Below are 17,231 nucleotides of genomic sequence, written 5' to 3'. Positions count from 1 at the left end.
GATGTTTTTAACCAAATTTTAATCTTGTAGTCGTTTTGGTTTTGAACAATATCTCCAGGTTTAGTCTTCCAAAAAACACACTCAATAGTGATTTTCACCACTTGTTTTAGAGTCACATACGCCTCATAATACAAAGTGAACAGACAGTATGCAAGAAATGACAAAACCCCACAGCCGTCTCATCCGTCCCACAGAGACACTTTCATTCCTCCGATGCTGGTGCCATTGTTTGCTATAATGCTACAGACCCTCTGCGTTAGATGTCAGTCTGAGCCGAGATGGGGTCTAATCCGAGCCTTTGTTAATTGAATCTTTTACACAAATGCTGCATATTTAACTAGGAATGTGTTGCAATTGTTATTTGATTTAGGTTTGCACCGATCAGGTCGCCCTAGCACCTGTCCCACTTTAAAGACCTCACATCCCCTTCCTCGTGCGTCGGATCACTCGAAGCAGGAAAAGGAGTCACTCTCTCGTGACCTTTGACCCGCTTCAGTGCCGGCGCAAGGTCGACGGGATTTGGGCCGCGAGCCTTTTGTGTGAGAGAGGAAGTGCAGCGCAGCCTTACAAGCCCCTGACACCTCGCCACACACCAGCGTCCCCTCTCACTCTGGCTGCTCGTCCATTCAGAAACACGTAAAACAGCATTTACAATATTCATATATACAAATATATATATACACACGCAACACACTCACTCACTCACTCAGACTCATACAGTCAAAGGGAAAACAAATCAACTGCAACAGAGAAAGAAGCCTGTTGGAGACGTCACATCACGCTGGTTCAGTGAACTGCTGTGTCATTTCCTGTTTGCTGACTAACCAAAATGATTCTCTCCACTCTTACAAACACTGTTATCAACTCCACTCCTTCTAAATAGTAATTTTTAGATTTGTTTTTAGCACTTTGGATCCGTTTTGTACCTACTTTTATCCCCTGTAAAGCACTTTGAATTATCTTACACGTGGAATGTGCCAAATAAATTAAACTCGCCTGCTACTTGTTATTGATTTGCAGCGTCTCGTCATGTTGCGTCTTTATGGAGCTCAAAGCTGTACAATACATTTACCCTCTCTGATGACATCCCTGGCCGCCGCCCCTTTCCCTGTCCCCGCCCCTGTGTGTGTGTGTGTGTGTGTGTGTGTGTGTGTGTGTGTGTGTGTGTGTTACGAGCGTCACCTTTGTTACACGGAGACAACATGAGCGCACTCCAATACCACGACTCACTCTTTAAATGACTTCACAGTGCAATGGCAGTTTTTTGTTAAGACAAACGTATAAAAAAATGCATCCATCTGTGCCGTCTCCCTCGGCCCGGCTGTACCCTCAGGGGGGTGTGTGTGTGTGTGTGTGTGTGTGTGTGTGTGTGTGTGTGTGTGTGTGTGTGTGTGTGTGTGTGTGAGTGAGTGAACAGGAAGATGACTCAACAACGTTTCACACCCTCCTCCGTCACGCCAAACTAAAACTCTTTGGCCTGAAAAACGGATTTCTGTAGCGACAATGTAACTTATTGTTGTTATTAAACAAATAAATCACTCAACTCCTTCTAGGGGGGAAGTGAAACACCGACAGCAGTCAGTCGCCGCATGAATTTGTCGCCGGTCCATTTCTCGCCACAGTACAGCAGAGCGGCTCCCTACAAACTCTTTCCTCCGACTCTCTGAACACATAATACTGTCGTCACTGACCCCGCCCACCCCAAAACACTTGACTCCACCCGTCAATAGTGACCCTCTGAAAACGCCGTGTTCACTTTTGCGTCTCTCTCCGTGCAGCCGTAGATCCACAGGGATAGAGAGAAAGAAAGGGAGAGAGCGAGGGTCTTGGATAAACGATAAGGAAGGGGGCGGGGCTAAGCATTCTGCAGCGAACGCGTCGTCACCACATGGGGGTAAACGAGTAACATCCCCGAACTATCATCATTACAAAACATTCCCCCGGCCTCCCACGTAAGTGCCTACAGGGGAATATAACATGAGTGTGTGTGTGAGCCTGTTTCGAGTAAGTGTGTGTGGTTGTGTGTTCGCCCTTCCTCCCTCCATCCATTCTTCCATCCATCCCTCCCTCCCTCCCTCCATCCATTCATCCATCCATCCGTCCATCCACCCATCCGTCTTCTCCATCACACGCTCAGGAGCCAGAAGAAGAAGAAGATGGCCACAAACAGGAAGAGGGAATCTTGCCAGTTGTTATTACCGTTGTTAAGGTTGCCGTTGCCTTGGTGCTCGCCCGCGTACTGTTCTAATGAGAAGGGGGAAAACATTCAGGATGGTTATTACTCCGATAATGTGTGTATTCATGTTCTGTCGCTTCGTGTACGCGGAGGCGGAGCTTGATTACTTTTTTATACGGAACTCATGTAACCCCAGAAGGAAACCAAATGTCTGTGTGCGTCTCTACCTGCACTGTGAAAGTGGTCGTTGGTGTTGAAGACTGTGGTGAAGAAGCCAAACGGGAACGCCCCGATGCCGAAAGACATGTGGAAGCCGGTGTCGCCGAAGCCCTGGAACATCTGTGCACGGGGAGGGGAGAGAGAGACGGAGAGGAACACACAGGAAACCAAAGTCAAAACGCCGCCGACGAAACACAACCTGAAGGACAGAACCAGACTCACCCCGCCTCGACTCTCCGGCTCTGTCCTCTGTCCCTGAGGCCGGGGGGGAGTTTTCAACCTGGACGACAACACAAGCGGTCAGACGTGATATTTATAGCCCGCACACACGTACACACGCACAACACACACACATAGGGTGTACCTGGGGTCCTCTTGGCTGGAGCTCCCTCGGCCGTACAGCGGGATGACTTTCTCTCTGCTGATTCCCGCTTTACACACAGGACACTGCTGCCTGCTTGGTCGCGTCTCCAGCCACTGACAGAGACGGCAGAGGGACAAAGACGTCACAACACACACCCGGTCACAGTCAAGAGGATGGGGGGGGAAGGAACACATTTCTTAATCAAACCAATTTTATTTGAGGCCAATTTCTCACAATAACTGAATTTCCACTGATTTTCAAATACCACATTTTGTCTTTGTGAGTTTTGTTGTGTTATCTCTCATGCAGCATGACAATGAGGCGAGTATCGGGAAGTGAAGCTGTAATTGTATTAGCGTGTTTAAGCTGCACGCTGAGGTTGCGTCACTGTCTTAGGCCGGTTAAACCTGCAGCGAATTAACGCTGGAGGCCACGCTGACCAGGAGGAAGAGGAGGAGGAGGAGGAGGAGGAGGAAGAAGAGGGGCGACACTCACCTGATGAAGACAAGGCCAGCTGCAGAGAGAGAGAGAGAGAGATTAAAGATATTAGTTGGTTTTCAGTAACTGCCAATATCGCCCCGCCCCTCCCCCCTCAGGTGCCTGATTAAACTCATCCTGACTCCCCATCGTTAACATTAATTGGTTCCATCTGTTGCTCTGTGTTGCAGTCTCTCACTCTGGCCAAGACGACCTGCAGCTGCTCTTAACGACCTACAAAATTAAACTACAGCAACATGCAGTGAAAAATGTTGCAGGTCCTTTTTAAACCTGTGAGGCGTTTTTTGTTTTTCTGAGCCAATCGTTTCTCGTTTTCCCGACACGTGTAAGATCCGACAATTCCTTAAAACCACCGACTGGAATTCCACAGAGAAAACAGGTTTAACGAGACGTAGACTCGTGTCCCATCTCTTCACCAGCCTTATCTGTAATGCTGACATCTCTTATCTTGACCCAGATGTGTGGAACAGGCCTCGTTTGAAAACGTTTCATCCCCACCGTACGACAAGAGGGAACAAAGCAAAAAGCGAAAAAAAGACGACCTTGATGGATGGCGGCTTAGCGTTGCGTTATTGCAGCACAAACTACCAAAGTGCTGCTGAGCGTTCTGGCATTCTTTAAGCGTGCACGAAGCCGATCAAAGCACAGAGCCTCAACTAACATAAGGACCCATTCAAGTCTGATTTAACATGTGGCCACACGTTCAACTGAGCCCAGTGACCTGAAAGAGAACAGTTTCATTTACAATAAGTGCCACACGACGGCTAACAAATGGGTGCAGGCTAATATTTGGAAGTTATTTATCTTTTAGTGTCCTGTGATCCAGTCACATGCTTACAGATATAGATATGACTGCAGGACTTTAAGTAAACACGGCGGCCTTATCTGATCTGCACGCACACATTGTCCACAACTCTGGCTCCTGTGTAACTCAAAGCAAAAGTGAGAGATATTGTTTCTCTGCTCAGAAGAAAAGAAAAGCTTCAGAAGAAACTAAACATATTCCTGAGAACTGAGACACAAGACGCTTCGACACACGCAACTCTTGTGTTCTGTGGCACAGCTCTCTTGTCCCCAGGTACGTCCATAAGATAATGACGTGATCCCAAGAGATGGATGATGCCAGACATTAGACTGATGTAATTTAGATGATATGTTACCTGGACCCCCCCCACCCCCTCTCTTCCCCCCCAAGGGTCAATTCTTGTCTTAAGCAATCAGCAAATACATATATATGAAGCCAAACACAAAATAACACAATTTAGACACCATCAAAATAAAACACGGTTGAAAATTGGATTACTTCTTTTCTATTACTGTACAACACACAATAATAACAATTAGACAATTTGTAAAATACCATATTAGCCCTGCAACGGACATTTGTAATTTCACCAATGTTTGTATGCAGAAAAAGGAACAAGTCAAAATTGGAAAAAAGGAGGATTTAATTCAATCTTGAGGCAGATCAGGATCCAGGCAAAGCAATTATTATTATTAATGACTTGCACTTCTTGTCTTTGCGACTTTTTAGACCTATTTCTTGACATTTTAAAACCTGAATCAGATGTGGATTCAATGACTGACTATCAACAGGTAGAATGTTGATAGGTTACATGTTAAAGAATCCTACTCTTGTGATCCCTTTGGATTACAATCACTGCCCTTATCTCATAATGACTGCCAGTCTGTACTGAAAACACTCCACTTTTCCTTCATGTGTACATGACACACAAAGCAGCTTGTGTTCAAAGCTCACTAAGGTCTGGATCAAACTGTATGTATATGGTTATATTGTATTCCACTTCTCGACTTGAAAATAGAGAGCAGGTGTTCAAGTTTAACAGATGAATCAATCAATACGAATAGAGTGATTCATGCTATAAATGATCACCAGACGAGAAGGAGAGAGAAAATAGAGTGAGACAGCAGCGTTAATGTGTCACAGGGTGTGTGTGTCGGTGTGTGTGTCACTACCTTCGAACTACCTCCAAACCCACAAGATACCACTTAATTCCTTAGAAAACCACAACCAGGGCAGTACATATCTGACGTTGGTGATGAGCACCGTGATCAACACACGTCACGGTTATACAGAGGGTTAAAGTTCTGACACATTTCAGTAGAAAACAAACCAACACCCACTACACCCACTACCTCTGTTACATAGCGTATGCATACACACATAGTAATAAAGTAAATGATTCCGAAATAAGTCCAAGTTAAACATCAAAAGCAGGCCGCACAGACTGCAAAATCCACTACAACCGCCACATATGTCAACTCCCCGCATCCCCGCTCCCCACATCCCCGCTCCTACCAGAACAAGTGGCCGCACATACTGATGACAGCGTCCCTGGCAGCGTCCAAACAAATGTTGCACTCGAACGTGGCTCGGTCCCGCTCCCGTTCGCCCTCACCGCCGCTGCTGCTGCCGCCCGGGCCGTCGCGGTCCTTGCTGCTCTCCCCCGCCCGGAATCCTGCTCTGCTGGCCGGTCCGCCGTCACTCGAGGACCGGGGATCTGCGGCCGCCATGGTGTTTTACTGTACAAGTAGGTATTGTAGCGAGCAAACTGGGCGCAAGTCTGCTTCAGCCGAGCTAGTCGACCCTGAGTCACGCAGATAACGACAAATGTCACCAAACCGACCCGACACCGATTCCGACACCGCCGCCGCTGCTGCTGCTCCTCTACCTGTAAGCTTCCATTTCCGGGAGAGCCAGTGACGGGAGGCGGGGCGGACGAAGGCTAGTTTTGTTTCAAACATTGTTTTTTACTGATTACTACTGTGAATCCTATTTTTTTGCCAATTAAATTTTCAAGTACATACATGAACTCAAAATAATTGTTGAGATCAGGCAATAAATTAATTCAGTCAAGAATTCTCCAATCAAAAACTAACTCTGTTACTCTATTCCGTTTTATTTCTTGTACTTGATTGAAATATTGTAATGACCGTTTTATTGTATTAATGTTATACAATTTTTAGACGTAATTCTAGTGTGGTCCATTGTTTGTGTTTTTGATTATTGCTATTATTTAAATACATATATATATATTTGGTCATGAAAATAATAACAAACAAAAAACGGATACGAGCAATAAGTATTTGATCTTCATTACAATGTATAGGAAAGCGATATTTATAATATAGCGGTCATGTTCATGTTAAACAATATGGTAGACTAGCGGAACCTTCGTCCTTTATCTGGTTTGTACCCGGACTCGTCTCACGTACGCACCGCAGGCGTGTTGTGTTAGTGTCCATGCGTAAATGTGCGATACTTGTTGTCAACATTACGTTCTGCCTAAAGCGAAGATCGGAGCTACATTTTTACCAAACGCCATATCGATTTTTTAGTTAAGTAGAATTGGTAAACTCCCGACTAGTTTACAAAGAGCAGCCCGTGTTCTGCTTTACTAAACAGCCACCATGAAGATTAAACGACAGAAACAAGCTAAGAAAACCATCAGCTTCTACAAATACAACTTTAATTTCAGGCAACCCTTTCAGATTCTACTCGATGGCACTTTTTGTCAGGTGGCGCTGAAAAACAAGATTCAAATCAAGGAGCAAATGCCAAAGTATCTGATGGGCGAAGTGCAGCTCTGCACTACAAAGTGAGTACATGAATCTGCGAACGGCTCAAATGTAACACAATTACTACTTCTAATGTTCTGGTGCTTGTCTATGTGTGCCTCAGTTGTGCGCTGAAAGAGCTGGAGACTCTTGGAGGGCAGCTGTACGGAGCCAAAATCGTCCTGCAAAAGTTCCAAGTCAGGAATTGTCAACATTTCCAGAATCCAGTTCCTGCATCAGAGTGCCTGCTGTCCATGCTGCAGGACACAAACCCGCATCACTACTTCATTGCCACACAGGTGAGGAGGAGTACATTCGATTTGTGTGAGTCAGATACTTATACACATACATACACGCATGCACGCAGACTGTTAACGATTTTAACTAGAATTAGGGAAATAGGTCACATTAAGTGTGAGTCCCAAACATAATGAATTAGTTCACCAAATATGAGAGATGCTTGTAAATTTGGCAACCTTGATCATAGATCTGTTTGATGTGTGTGTGATGTCCAGGACCGCACCTTGACTGCAGGCCTTAAAAAGATCCCAGGGGTCCCTTTGCTGTACATCATCCTCAACACCATTGTGCTGGACAAGCCGAGCCAGTCGTCCTCGGATCAGGTCCAGGCTGTTCAGCTGGGCGAGTTGGTCAGTCCGGCCCAGCAGCAGAGCATCCGCACCCTGAAAGAGGAGCAGGGCATCGGCCAGAAGGACGGAGAACGGCGGGGAAGGAAGAGGAAGAGGAAACAGAGCAACCCAAACCCGCTGAGCTGCCAGAAAAAGAAGAAGAAAGGACTGCCCACGCCGCCACGGACAAAAACAGATGCCATGGGAAAGAAGAAGAGGAGCCGAAATAAGAGACAGAAGACAGAAGGAGACACCAGCTCGTCTGCTCCTTCAGTTAAAGCTCCTTAGGACACAGGAAGACAGAGACTTCTGCTTTGTGTTAACACAGCAACAGCATTGTGTTCTGTGCTTAAATACTATCCGAAGATTTGGGAGTTTGTGAAAAGTGGAGGTGGTTGGGAGACCCCAGTTTGAATCTACGATATCAGTCAGCGTCTTTGATCATTGATTGTTATTTTCATGATTGCTGCATATCTGACTAATATAACAAAAGGAACAACTCAAACAAAGTCACATTTGCACATTGATTTCCTCTCTGATGTTCTGACGCCTCAGCCTGCACAGAATAAAGGGTTGTTAAAACATAATAGCAGTTGGAACACAGTATTTGTTTCATAAATGTTTCTATGCACCCAAACAGATCTGACACAGCAATACTTTGGTATGTACAAGATTTATATTTGAGTTTTATACAAAATAAAATAGACATAGTGTAAAATACTGAAACATTACATGATATACACTTTAAGGGGTTGGATATCAAAAATAATGCATTCAACCATCTTAGCAAAGGGACAAGGAGGAAGAAGTGTAGCAGAAGCTTCGGCTTCAAAGGACAACACATGTACCGGATACGCACATGCAGATTTCATTTGATAACTTAGCAATTCATATAACTATTTTATATCAGTAAATTATCTCTTTCTCTATAACGGTGTGCGTTAATATAATCAATGAAATAAAACCAGGCTGTTTTATTCTAACATCTATCAATCAGTAGATTGACACTATTACAGGTTATTGTGACAGTGATGGACCACAACAGCCAGATGATCTCAATTCTCAAGACATATAAGACACTTAGCTGTACCTTAATGATTATGCAATCACAGTACAACATGGATACTGGACAAAAGGTGTCTGTCACACAATTAAATTCTTTTTTTGTATAAGAATTCTATCAGCAAGACGATTAAAAACTGTAGTCTGGATCTATTGCACTAAAATGTTTCAGGACAGAGCATGCAGGTACAGCAGACCACTGGTGTTACATCATCTACAGGTCGATCCAACGGAAATATTATTATTCTAACAGTCGATGTTATGTGCGTAATGTACTTTATGCATTTGTGAAAGTAGAATCTTTGAGTCTGGGATTTAGTAACTTGGTAGTAAATATATAAACATACTGCATCAACTGGACAGACACTGTGCATGCTCCTGCTCCTCCTTGTTAGAGTGTTTAGAGGACCTTCAGATGAGACAGAGGACCTTCAGATGAGACATTAGTCCTGCAGTAATGGGACAAAAAAGAGTGCAGTTTAATTTTCAAAAGAACAACAAACACAAATAAATAAAATGTTATAGATCATTGTTGTCGTCTTTGTGTTATTACTCGTGAAACTCGTCCTCCTAGATGATGTGGAAGCGAGGTCCGGGCGTAGCCACGATGTCGCTGTACGACTCCTCCTGGACCAGCTCCACCGCCTGCTGCTTCTTCAGGACCAGGAAGCTGTAGAACTTTGCGGCGGCCTGCTTCCTGTTGTTGTTCCTGCACAGGTCCAGCAAACTGACCGACTGGGCTCCCGTCTTTGCCATCACCCTCTGTGGGAAGGGTGAGAGTGAGAGAGTAGTTGAGAGAGGGAGACTCTTGAGTTGCTGAATTATTTTGGAGGTAAACTCCTCCAGGTTGCACTAATGAGCCCCCATGCTGTTCCTCATACACACACACCTGAAGGCCGTGGAGCATCTGCTGGGTTCTTTTGTTCCACCTCCTCTCCTCCTGGTCCTGGTCTCCTCCCTGCACCTCCTCCTCCTGACAGACAAACAATGACAGACAGTAGAGGTGAGAAGTTGAGGAAATGCTTCTGCCGGCATCAATTCCATGAATGGAAATCACCTCCTCATCAGAGTCATCGTCGCTCTTCTTCTTCTTGTCACAGAGCAGGTCCAACTCTATAAGCTGGCTGATGTTAGTGGGGATAGTTTCTTCCTGGGGCAAATCCACACTGGACACCTCCAGCTGCTGGGACACATCAGAAGCTCTGGATCCCTGCTGCTGCTGGTCCAGGGCTCCCATCTACAGGCAAGAAGGGAGGAGATGAATTTGGTTACAGGAGAGAGCCCCAGAGAAGTGTGAAGAGACTAGATTGACTGGTGGAAAGTGGGTCTCTGTAACCCTCCGACAGCCTCACAGACATGTGACACTCACTGGCAGGGCCGGCTCTGTGTCCTGGGCCTTGCGTTTGACTCCAGGCTGAGTGGAAGGAGGGGGCATGATTGCCTCGTCTAGTGCCGTCCTGCTGCCCTCTACAGCTGATGTCTGCAGAGCATTGGTTTCCTCCATGATAGTCTGATCTGGAGAGGATGCAGTCATACATAGGTTTTATCTTCAGACTTCTTTCTTCTGAGCTATTTTTACACTCAGTATGCATAAAAACATTAATGTCTCACCAATAATGTCTCTGTGCTGCTGAGCAGTGGTTTCCTCTCTGGGCACCTCAGGGTTTTCCAGGTCCTTGAGGAACTCGTCCAGGCTGTCAGCCTCTCCGCCCTTCCTCCTCCTCCTCAGCTCATCTGGGACCAGCGGCGTCAGACACCTTGTGAACATCTAAAGAGAGAATAATCAAACTAAAGGTACATATTCAACTCAAAAATAACACTTAATGCTACTTTGAAATGACGACTGTGTGAACAATCTGGAGCCTTGTGTGACCTTGAGCACCCTGGCGTTCCAGAGTGGCTGAGCTGGGAGAGAGAACAGCTTCTCCACTCCTCCGGTCTCCTTCCACATCATCAGCTTCTTGGTGGGAGGTGCCAGGTCCAATGTGGTGACAATGTCAGAGTAGTCAGACAGCTGTGCCCGGATGGTTTTACTGTCCAGCTCCTTCACGCTGTCCACAATCAGCTTCCTCTTACGCTTCGCCTTGGTCTCCTTCACTGCACGGAGCCAGACGGACACTCAGACAAATCTAACTATCTCTGATCTTTGGTGCGTTCATATTTTCAACGTGTGTGGAATATGGATGAAATCAAACAGACTGAACTCACCTGTGATGTCGATGGGCTCCAGGGCGAAGGTTTCTTCCTCATTGTGAACTAGGGTGGTCTGTTCCGTCTGGTCGGTCATGGCTGGCAGGGGCTCTGTTGGCCCTGAGTCTGGACTGTCTGGGGCTCCAGCTGGCACCACATACAATCAGACATCAACACACCATGCTGGATGTTAATATCCTAACAGATAGATGACTTCACCTGCATATCACATTCTGCTGCAGTGCAACAGTCAAGTAAGGTGGCCTGAGCTCAGGGTCTGGTGCTGGGATGCCTGCGGAACTGACCGGAGAGAGCGTCAAAGTCGTCTTCATCGTCCCCGTGCTCCTGCGGCATCATCACACTCTCTGTGATAGCGGGAGGGTCATCAAAGATGCCGCCGCCATCTTCGTTACTCAGCAGTTTGTCCACTGCACAGAGATGAGAGCTAATTCTACTGTGGTGCTTCAAGATTATAATGAAGACTGACAGAATTTAGTTTCTTGTCTCAAATACAGAGAACTTCTTACCCAGCATGCCTCCCTCTGTGCTCTCCATGGGGTTGTCACCAAAATCATCCTTGTACTGGTCATCATACGCCAGGTGGTTGGACTTGTCCGCCATTTGGTTCGTTGCACCTTCAGTCTCGAGTAAAATGTTGGAGGCCGATGCTCCCATGATGTCCACCTCAAACGCGCTCTCCTCACGCATCATTTCCCGGTCGTCCATCCCAAAGTCAGCTGCACAACAGAAATACACAACAGAAAAGTGTGAGTTTGAAATCCCTGTTTGTCCCCACATTTAACAATTTTTTAACAAGAAAAGCTAATCTCCTTCATATGGCTAAGATCCTACCAAAGTCATTGTCCTGCAGCAGGTTGAGGTTGCCCACCTCCTCTCTCATGGTGATCTCCTCCACTCTGCTCTGGTTCAAATTGAACTGCTGAGCCACGTCGATGTCACTGCACAAAAACATTCAGATAAAACTCAATCCAGTGCGAATGGCTCTGCATAATAGAAGTAACATATAAACTGATGGGGTCTGACAGGACAAATGACCAAATCTAGATCCAAATGTTGGTTGCATCGGGTTTTGTTGTCACAGTGACTTTGTCTTCCTGCGCACTCACTCAGGAGTACAAAGACAGGGCAAGGACTCACTCTAGGTCTGGGAGCGGCTGGTCAAAATCGTGGAACTCTTCGGGTAACGTGATGGCGTTGTAGGCTGCTTCTCTGTTTTCCTCTGGCAGATCCACCACACCTAAACACACCACAATATAAAGATGTTACTCCATCTGTACTCTCATCTTGTACTTTATATATTGAACACAGAAATTGAGTTATAATGTTTCCTACGAATGCTAAATGTTTGTGTGAGAAGAATAAATGATAAACTGTCATGATTCTGTCCCAAACCTGGTCGGAAAGCCATCTTTATCTTGATGAAGGCCTCGTTACAGTCAGCCAGCAGGTACTTGGCCTTCCTGTGGTAGATCCTCACCACCCCCAGCAGCAGATGGCCTGAAGTACGCAACGCCATTTTCACCTGTGGAAAATAAGCGCAGAATAATCAGCGGTCATATCGTTTCAAACAAGCTCAGGTCATTTCTGCTGGTGACCATGAACAGCACCTTGGGCGAGATGATGCTCTCCACGCTGCTCTCCAGGTTGCATTCAAACACATGCGCCTTGGTCAGCTTCTTGTCCCAGTGGGCCGCCAGCCAGATTTTGGCCAGCGGCCCACGTTTGCTGAGGACAAAGTGGGCATAAAACATCTTCTCCGCGCCCTCTCACCACAGTGGACAGAGGGAAGGAGGGCAACAGGCCTGCGTGAGAACATAAAGTAATATTAATGAAGAAAGTATTGTAAAGCTCTCCGTTATGAGGGTGTTGATCTTTGTACAGATCTGAGAGCTACAACGGTCATTTCCAGAGGAACTGGTATTTCAGTTGTTCTTCAATTTATACCAACTTTAAATTTCCATTCCAAATCTTCTAAACTGAGTGGAAATAAACAGAAAATGCGTCAGTGGCGACACCTTGTGGAGTATTGATGTTATTGATGTCAGGGCTGTTTTTTTGTTTTTGTTTTTAGAACAATTCATTGTAGATGTTTTTACATGCGGTATATAATTCAGATTAAAATGTAGCAATGATAAACAAAGCATGACAGCTGAACGGATTTGACTGAAACCGGTAGAAACATCCAGGCACAATGGTTCAAAGGAATAATCACAGTTATAAGGAGATGCTATGAGCGCGAATACTGAACGGCCTAACGTCTTAAGGGTTCACGGTGTTAGTGAGACTCAAAGGTTTGTAAGCAACGCGAGACAATTTAAATAATTGTTGGACAGTTAGAAATCACACTGTTATGGCAACCAATCGGATCGATCAGTGATGTTATTGATGAATCCCAACAGGTGATGCTGCAGATGCCCGAGTGCAGATTGATCATCAGTATGCGTGTTTACGTTCACTTCACACACGCGGACTCACCTGTCAGCCCTCCGCCGCTTGTCCCGCTCTGCCGGCTGCGGTCGCGCTGCTGCTGCAGCAGCCTGTTTCTGCAGCCCTCCTCCCTCTGACACTAACAAGATGGCGCCCTTCCCCCCTACACCCGCAGCGGGACGCAGAGTGGTGCTGATGTAGGGACACGAAACTGGGAAATAATATTATCATTATTTATCGTTATTGTTGTTGTTGTCGTTGATGATGATGATGCATATGTCTTGATGATGAAGTTGTCTTATGTTTTGGTCGTTATAACTGGCTGTTACTGTACCAAAAAACCCATTATCAACTTATCAATCTTTGTAAATATCCATATTTATATCCGTATTTGTTCTTCCATCACAAGTTATGTTATTATTTTAGTTTGGACAAGATGCGTTATTTTAAAATACCCCAATACTCAATTAATTAATTAATTTGAAATGGTCTCCCTTCAGTGAATGTGGGTTTACCTTCTATTTGTAGACGAATACTTAAAAAAGTTAAAAAAATATGTATAATTTTTCCCCATATATTATTTAACCTAACCACTATTCAATTATTCCGTTACAATGGGGTGCATAATTACTCACAATTGGAAAAAGTTTTAAGAAAAACAACGTTATTTTATTTTTAAAGGAAACAGTATAAAGGATTTACTCGAGCAAACTAACAAACTAATATTATTCTTCTCTGCATTGCTGTCAAAGTTTAGGGAGCGTGTCCACAGTCTCGCGAGATTTTGCGATAAACGCGAGATCTAATATGGCGACGACCTGCTGTCATACAATATACTTCGTTAACTACTAAAAATTGCTTTAGTTGCAGATTTACAAAAGCCTTCTGTAGAATATTTCCGCCTGCAGCATACTATGTATCACAGAAGCGGACCAGATTGAGCCCACGGCGGAAGGCATCACGGATTTAGAGGGTTTGATCGATTATTGGTACTGTACATATGACGGAATGGAAGCTGGAATTGGAAATGAAAGCGGAAGAATCAGCGGAGGATAACAGACGGGGGTATGTTTCTTCTCCTCCAGTTTTGAATTTGCTCTCAGTCACATCATAAGACACCAAACACACACTGATAAGCTTGGACCATCAGTTCAACGACGTAAACAATGTTAAAGTCTGATATGCTGCGTTCAGGGCACACACAGAATTGGATTACTCATGACAGAAATGTTGTAAATATACATGTTTCTTCCTGTATATATTAAGATTTATGTATTGTTTTCAATTGGAACTCTTTGGGCATTCCCATTATTACCATTGGAACAAACTTTCAGCATTTGCAGACTACAGCAGAGTATGCTGAAGCCCTTATCGGTGAATGAAAGCCTCTCCATACATGCACAAATCAGCTAGATTAGGATCTGTTTATATGTGCTGAGGGAGTCCTAAGTACCTTTTATAACAGGTTGTTTTAATAAGCTGCCCGTGCTTAGTTTTACCCTGTGGTGAACTTAAATAAAACAAACAATATTCTACAGGATGTCTGAGCAGTCCAAACCTTTTTTTTAATGGCAGAATTCCAAATCTGTCCCATACTTTCTAGATTTTAGCCTGTTTACATCCTTAGATCACAGCACTACACTGTTCTTGACAGCATGGGATGAACGGCCAATTTCAAAGGTTAGGAGGATTTGTAAACAGCTTGTTATTAAAAAAAAAAGAATTCACAGTTAAACTCCAACTCTGAAAATCACAGTTTTCTTTTATTTGTATGCATTTCAGACGTCCCTACCGATGGTCAGCAAGTGTTGGTGAGCACAGAAGAGGTTCTCCCTGAGCAGTGAGAGTGAAGTCCCCAGTATGGAGCAGCAGCATCCAGACCTCCCACACATCAAAGAAGAGCAGGAGGAAGAATGGGCCAGACAGAAAGAGGAGCTGGAGGAGCCTGACATCACTCAACTTCAGTTTTCTCCTTTTCCAGTTAAAAGTGAAAGTGAAGAAGAGAATCCTCTCTCCTCACAGCTTCATCAAAGACAAGTTGAGCCTAAAGAAGAGGCAATACCACGAGCCATCATGTCAACCGAGATTGAAGTAGAAGTTGATGGAGAGGACTGTGTTGGGTCAGAACACGACTGGAACTTAGATCAAGTATGTCATTTACAACCGATGAGTGACAATGAGACATCGGGCTGTTCCGAAGCTGAAGCTGAAAGCAGTGGTGACTATTGGCAGGAGCCGTTATCAGATTCTGAACTCGAGAAGTCTGGAGAGAAAACATTTGGATGCAGTGTGTGTGGGAAGAGATTCAAGAGACAGTCGCATGTAGCCGATCACCTGAGAATCCACACAGAAGAGAAACCATTTAGTTGCAGTGTTTGTGGGAAGAAATTTAACAGTCAGCCAAATTTCAAGACGCACATGAGAGTACACACGGGAGAGAGACCATTTAGTTGCCGTGTTTGTGGGAAAGGATTCAAGCAGCAGTCGCATCATAAGAAACACATGAGGGCCCACCCTGGAGAGAGCCAGTTTAGCTGCAGTGTCTGTGGAAAAGGATTTGAGAGACAGTTAGATCTCAAGAAACACACAAGAGTGCACACGGGAGAGAAATCGTTTAGTTGCAGCATTTGTGGGAAGGCGTTTAAGCAGCAATCACATGTAAGGGAACACATGAGGGTCCACACAGGAGAGAAACCATTTAGTTGCAGTGTATGTGGAAAGGGATTTCAAAAGCAGACTAATCTCAAAGGACACATGAGAATCCATACAGATGAAAGACCGTTCATATGTGGATTTTGTGGTAAAGGTTTCAAGCAGAAGGGGCATCAAGAGAAACACATGACAGTCCACACAGGAGAGAAACCATTTTGTTGCAGCATTTGTGGGAAAGGTTTTCAGGAACAGACAAATATTAAAAAACACATGAGAATCCACACCGATGAGAGACCGTTTAGTTGCAGCATTTGTGGTAAAGGATTTAAGCAGAAGGCCCATCAACAAAAACACATGGCAGTCCACACAGGAGAAAAACCATTTTGTTGCAGCATTTGTGGGAAAGGATTTCAAGAACAGACAAACTTAAGAGGACACATGAGGATCCATACAGACGAGAGACCATTTAGTTGCAGCATTTGTGGCAAAGGGTTTAAGCAGAAGGCACATCAGCAGAAACACATGGCAGTCCACACAGGAGAGGAACCATTCATGTCCAGTGTTTGTGGAATGGATTAAACATCTGAACATCAGAATTTGTAATAATGTTACTGAAAGCAGCAGTGTCATTGAAATCATATGAAACTCCAACACACAATCTTTGAGTTGGTGTTGTTGTTACAGACACACCCATGTAAATACTGTGCATACACATTTTGGTTTGTTTAGAGCTGTTTCCGAGAAATATGTTTTAATCTTTTAGTCATTTTCAACATTCCAATGTGTCATTTAAAAGAGGGATTTGCTATTTTTTATATTCCTAATTAATTTGTGTGTGTGTGTGTGAAGTGTGTATGAAATCACAATAGGTTAACTGCAGCTGAATAATTTTACTTTTTTATTTCTCAATTAGTTTTCTTTGTGTTTTTCTTTGTCTTGCATTGTCAATAAAAATCTGTTTAAAGTCATGTGCTTTCTCTGAGGATGAGTTGGACGAGTAAAATGTCTTGTATGTAATACATTTATTCTATCATGACAAAACAATAATGCTGTACATATAAAATTAAAACATCTTGCTTATTAGATCCTTAATGAATCAATGCTTGAATAAAATGATTTTAAAGTAAATTGAGTGCTGTGTGAAAAAGATCATATCTTTGGAAGATGGAGAAGGAGAGAAAAACACGAAAGAAACCACATATCTTTAGTTAGGCTGCGCAATACCCACATTCCCTATTTAATGAACAGTTCCCTGTGACAATAATGAATAAAGTACATTGCCCAATAAAGCACGACCACTTAACACATTTCACACAGTGCTAATTCCTACATTTATTGTTTATTTTTGCTATATTATACAAAATCGTAAATTTGGAATATGAAATTGTGTCGAATTTAACACAGAATGTATCTG

At 44.2% G+C, this 17,231-nt stretch overlaps 4 protein-coding genes across 4 annotated transcripts; 2 read left to right on the top strand and 2 right to left on the bottom strand.

The window, feature by feature from the left end:
* Positions 1 to 2: 2 nt before the first annotated feature.
* rnf5 (ring finger protein 5) lies at positions 3 to 5,972 on the bottom strand. Its single transcript, XM_076149972.1, has 6 exons — positions 5,578 to 5,972; positions 3,255 to 3,273; positions 2,760 to 2,872; positions 2,618 to 2,675; positions 2,404 to 2,515; positions 3 to 2,244 (listed from the first exon to the last, which is right to left on the bottom strand). The coding sequence occupies exons 1-6, from the start codon at positions 5,790 to 5,792 to the stop codon at positions 2,126 to 2,128; spliced, it is 636 nt and encodes a 211-aa protein (XP_076006087.1). The 5' UTR covers positions 5,793 to 5,972; the 3' UTR covers positions 3 to 2,125.
* A 523-nt stretch (positions 5,973 to 6,495) lies between these two features.
* On the top strand, positions 6,496 to 8,052 carry utp23 (UTP23 small subunit processome component). The gene is made up of 3 exons (XM_076149969.1): positions 6,496 to 6,877; positions 6,961 to 7,135; positions 7,352 to 8,052. The coding sequence occupies exons 1-3, from the start codon at positions 6,690 to 6,692 to the stop codon at positions 7,751 to 7,753; spliced, it is 765 nt and encodes a 254-aa protein (XP_076006084.1). The 5' UTR covers positions 6,496 to 6,689; the 3' UTR covers positions 7,754 to 8,052.
* Positions 8,053 to 8,375: 323 nt separating this feature from the next.
* Positions 8,376 to 12,535, bottom strand: LOC143000583 (double-strand-break repair protein rad21 homolog A-like). Its single transcript, XM_076149960.1, has 14 exons — positions 12,346 to 12,535; positions 12,131 to 12,260; positions 11,876 to 11,975; positions 11,570 to 11,676; positions 11,245 to 11,454; positions 11,023 to 11,145; positions 10,736 to 10,864; positions 10,401 to 10,624; positions 10,139 to 10,295; positions 9,897 to 10,042; positions 9,585 to 9,764; positions 9,417 to 9,500; positions 9,081 to 9,289; positions 8,376 to 8,976 (listed from the first exon to the last, which is right to left on the bottom strand). The coding sequence occupies exons 1-13, from the start codon at positions 12,487 to 12,489 to the stop codon at positions 9,098 to 9,100; spliced, it is 1,926 nt and encodes a 641-aa protein (XP_076006075.1). The 5' UTR covers positions 12,490 to 12,535; the 3' UTR covers positions 8,376 to 8,976; positions 9,081 to 9,097.
* A 1,443-nt stretch (positions 12,536 to 13,978) lies between these two features.
* On the top strand, positions 13,979 to 16,927 carry LOC143000584 (uncharacterized). Its single transcript, XM_076149961.1, has 2 exons — positions 13,979 to 14,230; positions 14,948 to 16,927. Exon 2 carries the CDS (start codon positions 15,026 to 15,028, stop codon positions 16,394 to 16,396), a length of 1,371 nt encoding a protein of 456 aa, XP_076006076.1. The 5' UTR covers positions 13,979 to 14,230; positions 14,948 to 15,025; the 3' UTR covers positions 16,397 to 16,927.
* The last annotated feature ends 304 nt before the right edge of the window (positions 16,928 to 17,231 follow it).

Source organism: Genypterus blacodes, unplaced genomic scaffold (assembly GCF_046128005.1).
Source record: "Genypterus blacodes isolate CSIRO-AG114 ecotype Tasmania unplaced genomic scaffold, CSIRO-AGI_Gbla_v1 ptg000048l_1, whole genome shotgun sequence".
Taxonomy (NCBI): Eukaryota; Metazoa; Chordata; class Actinopteri; order Ophidiiformes; family Ophidiidae; genus Genypterus; species Genypterus blacodes.
This window is presented reverse-complemented; position numbering and strand designations above follow the sequence as displayed.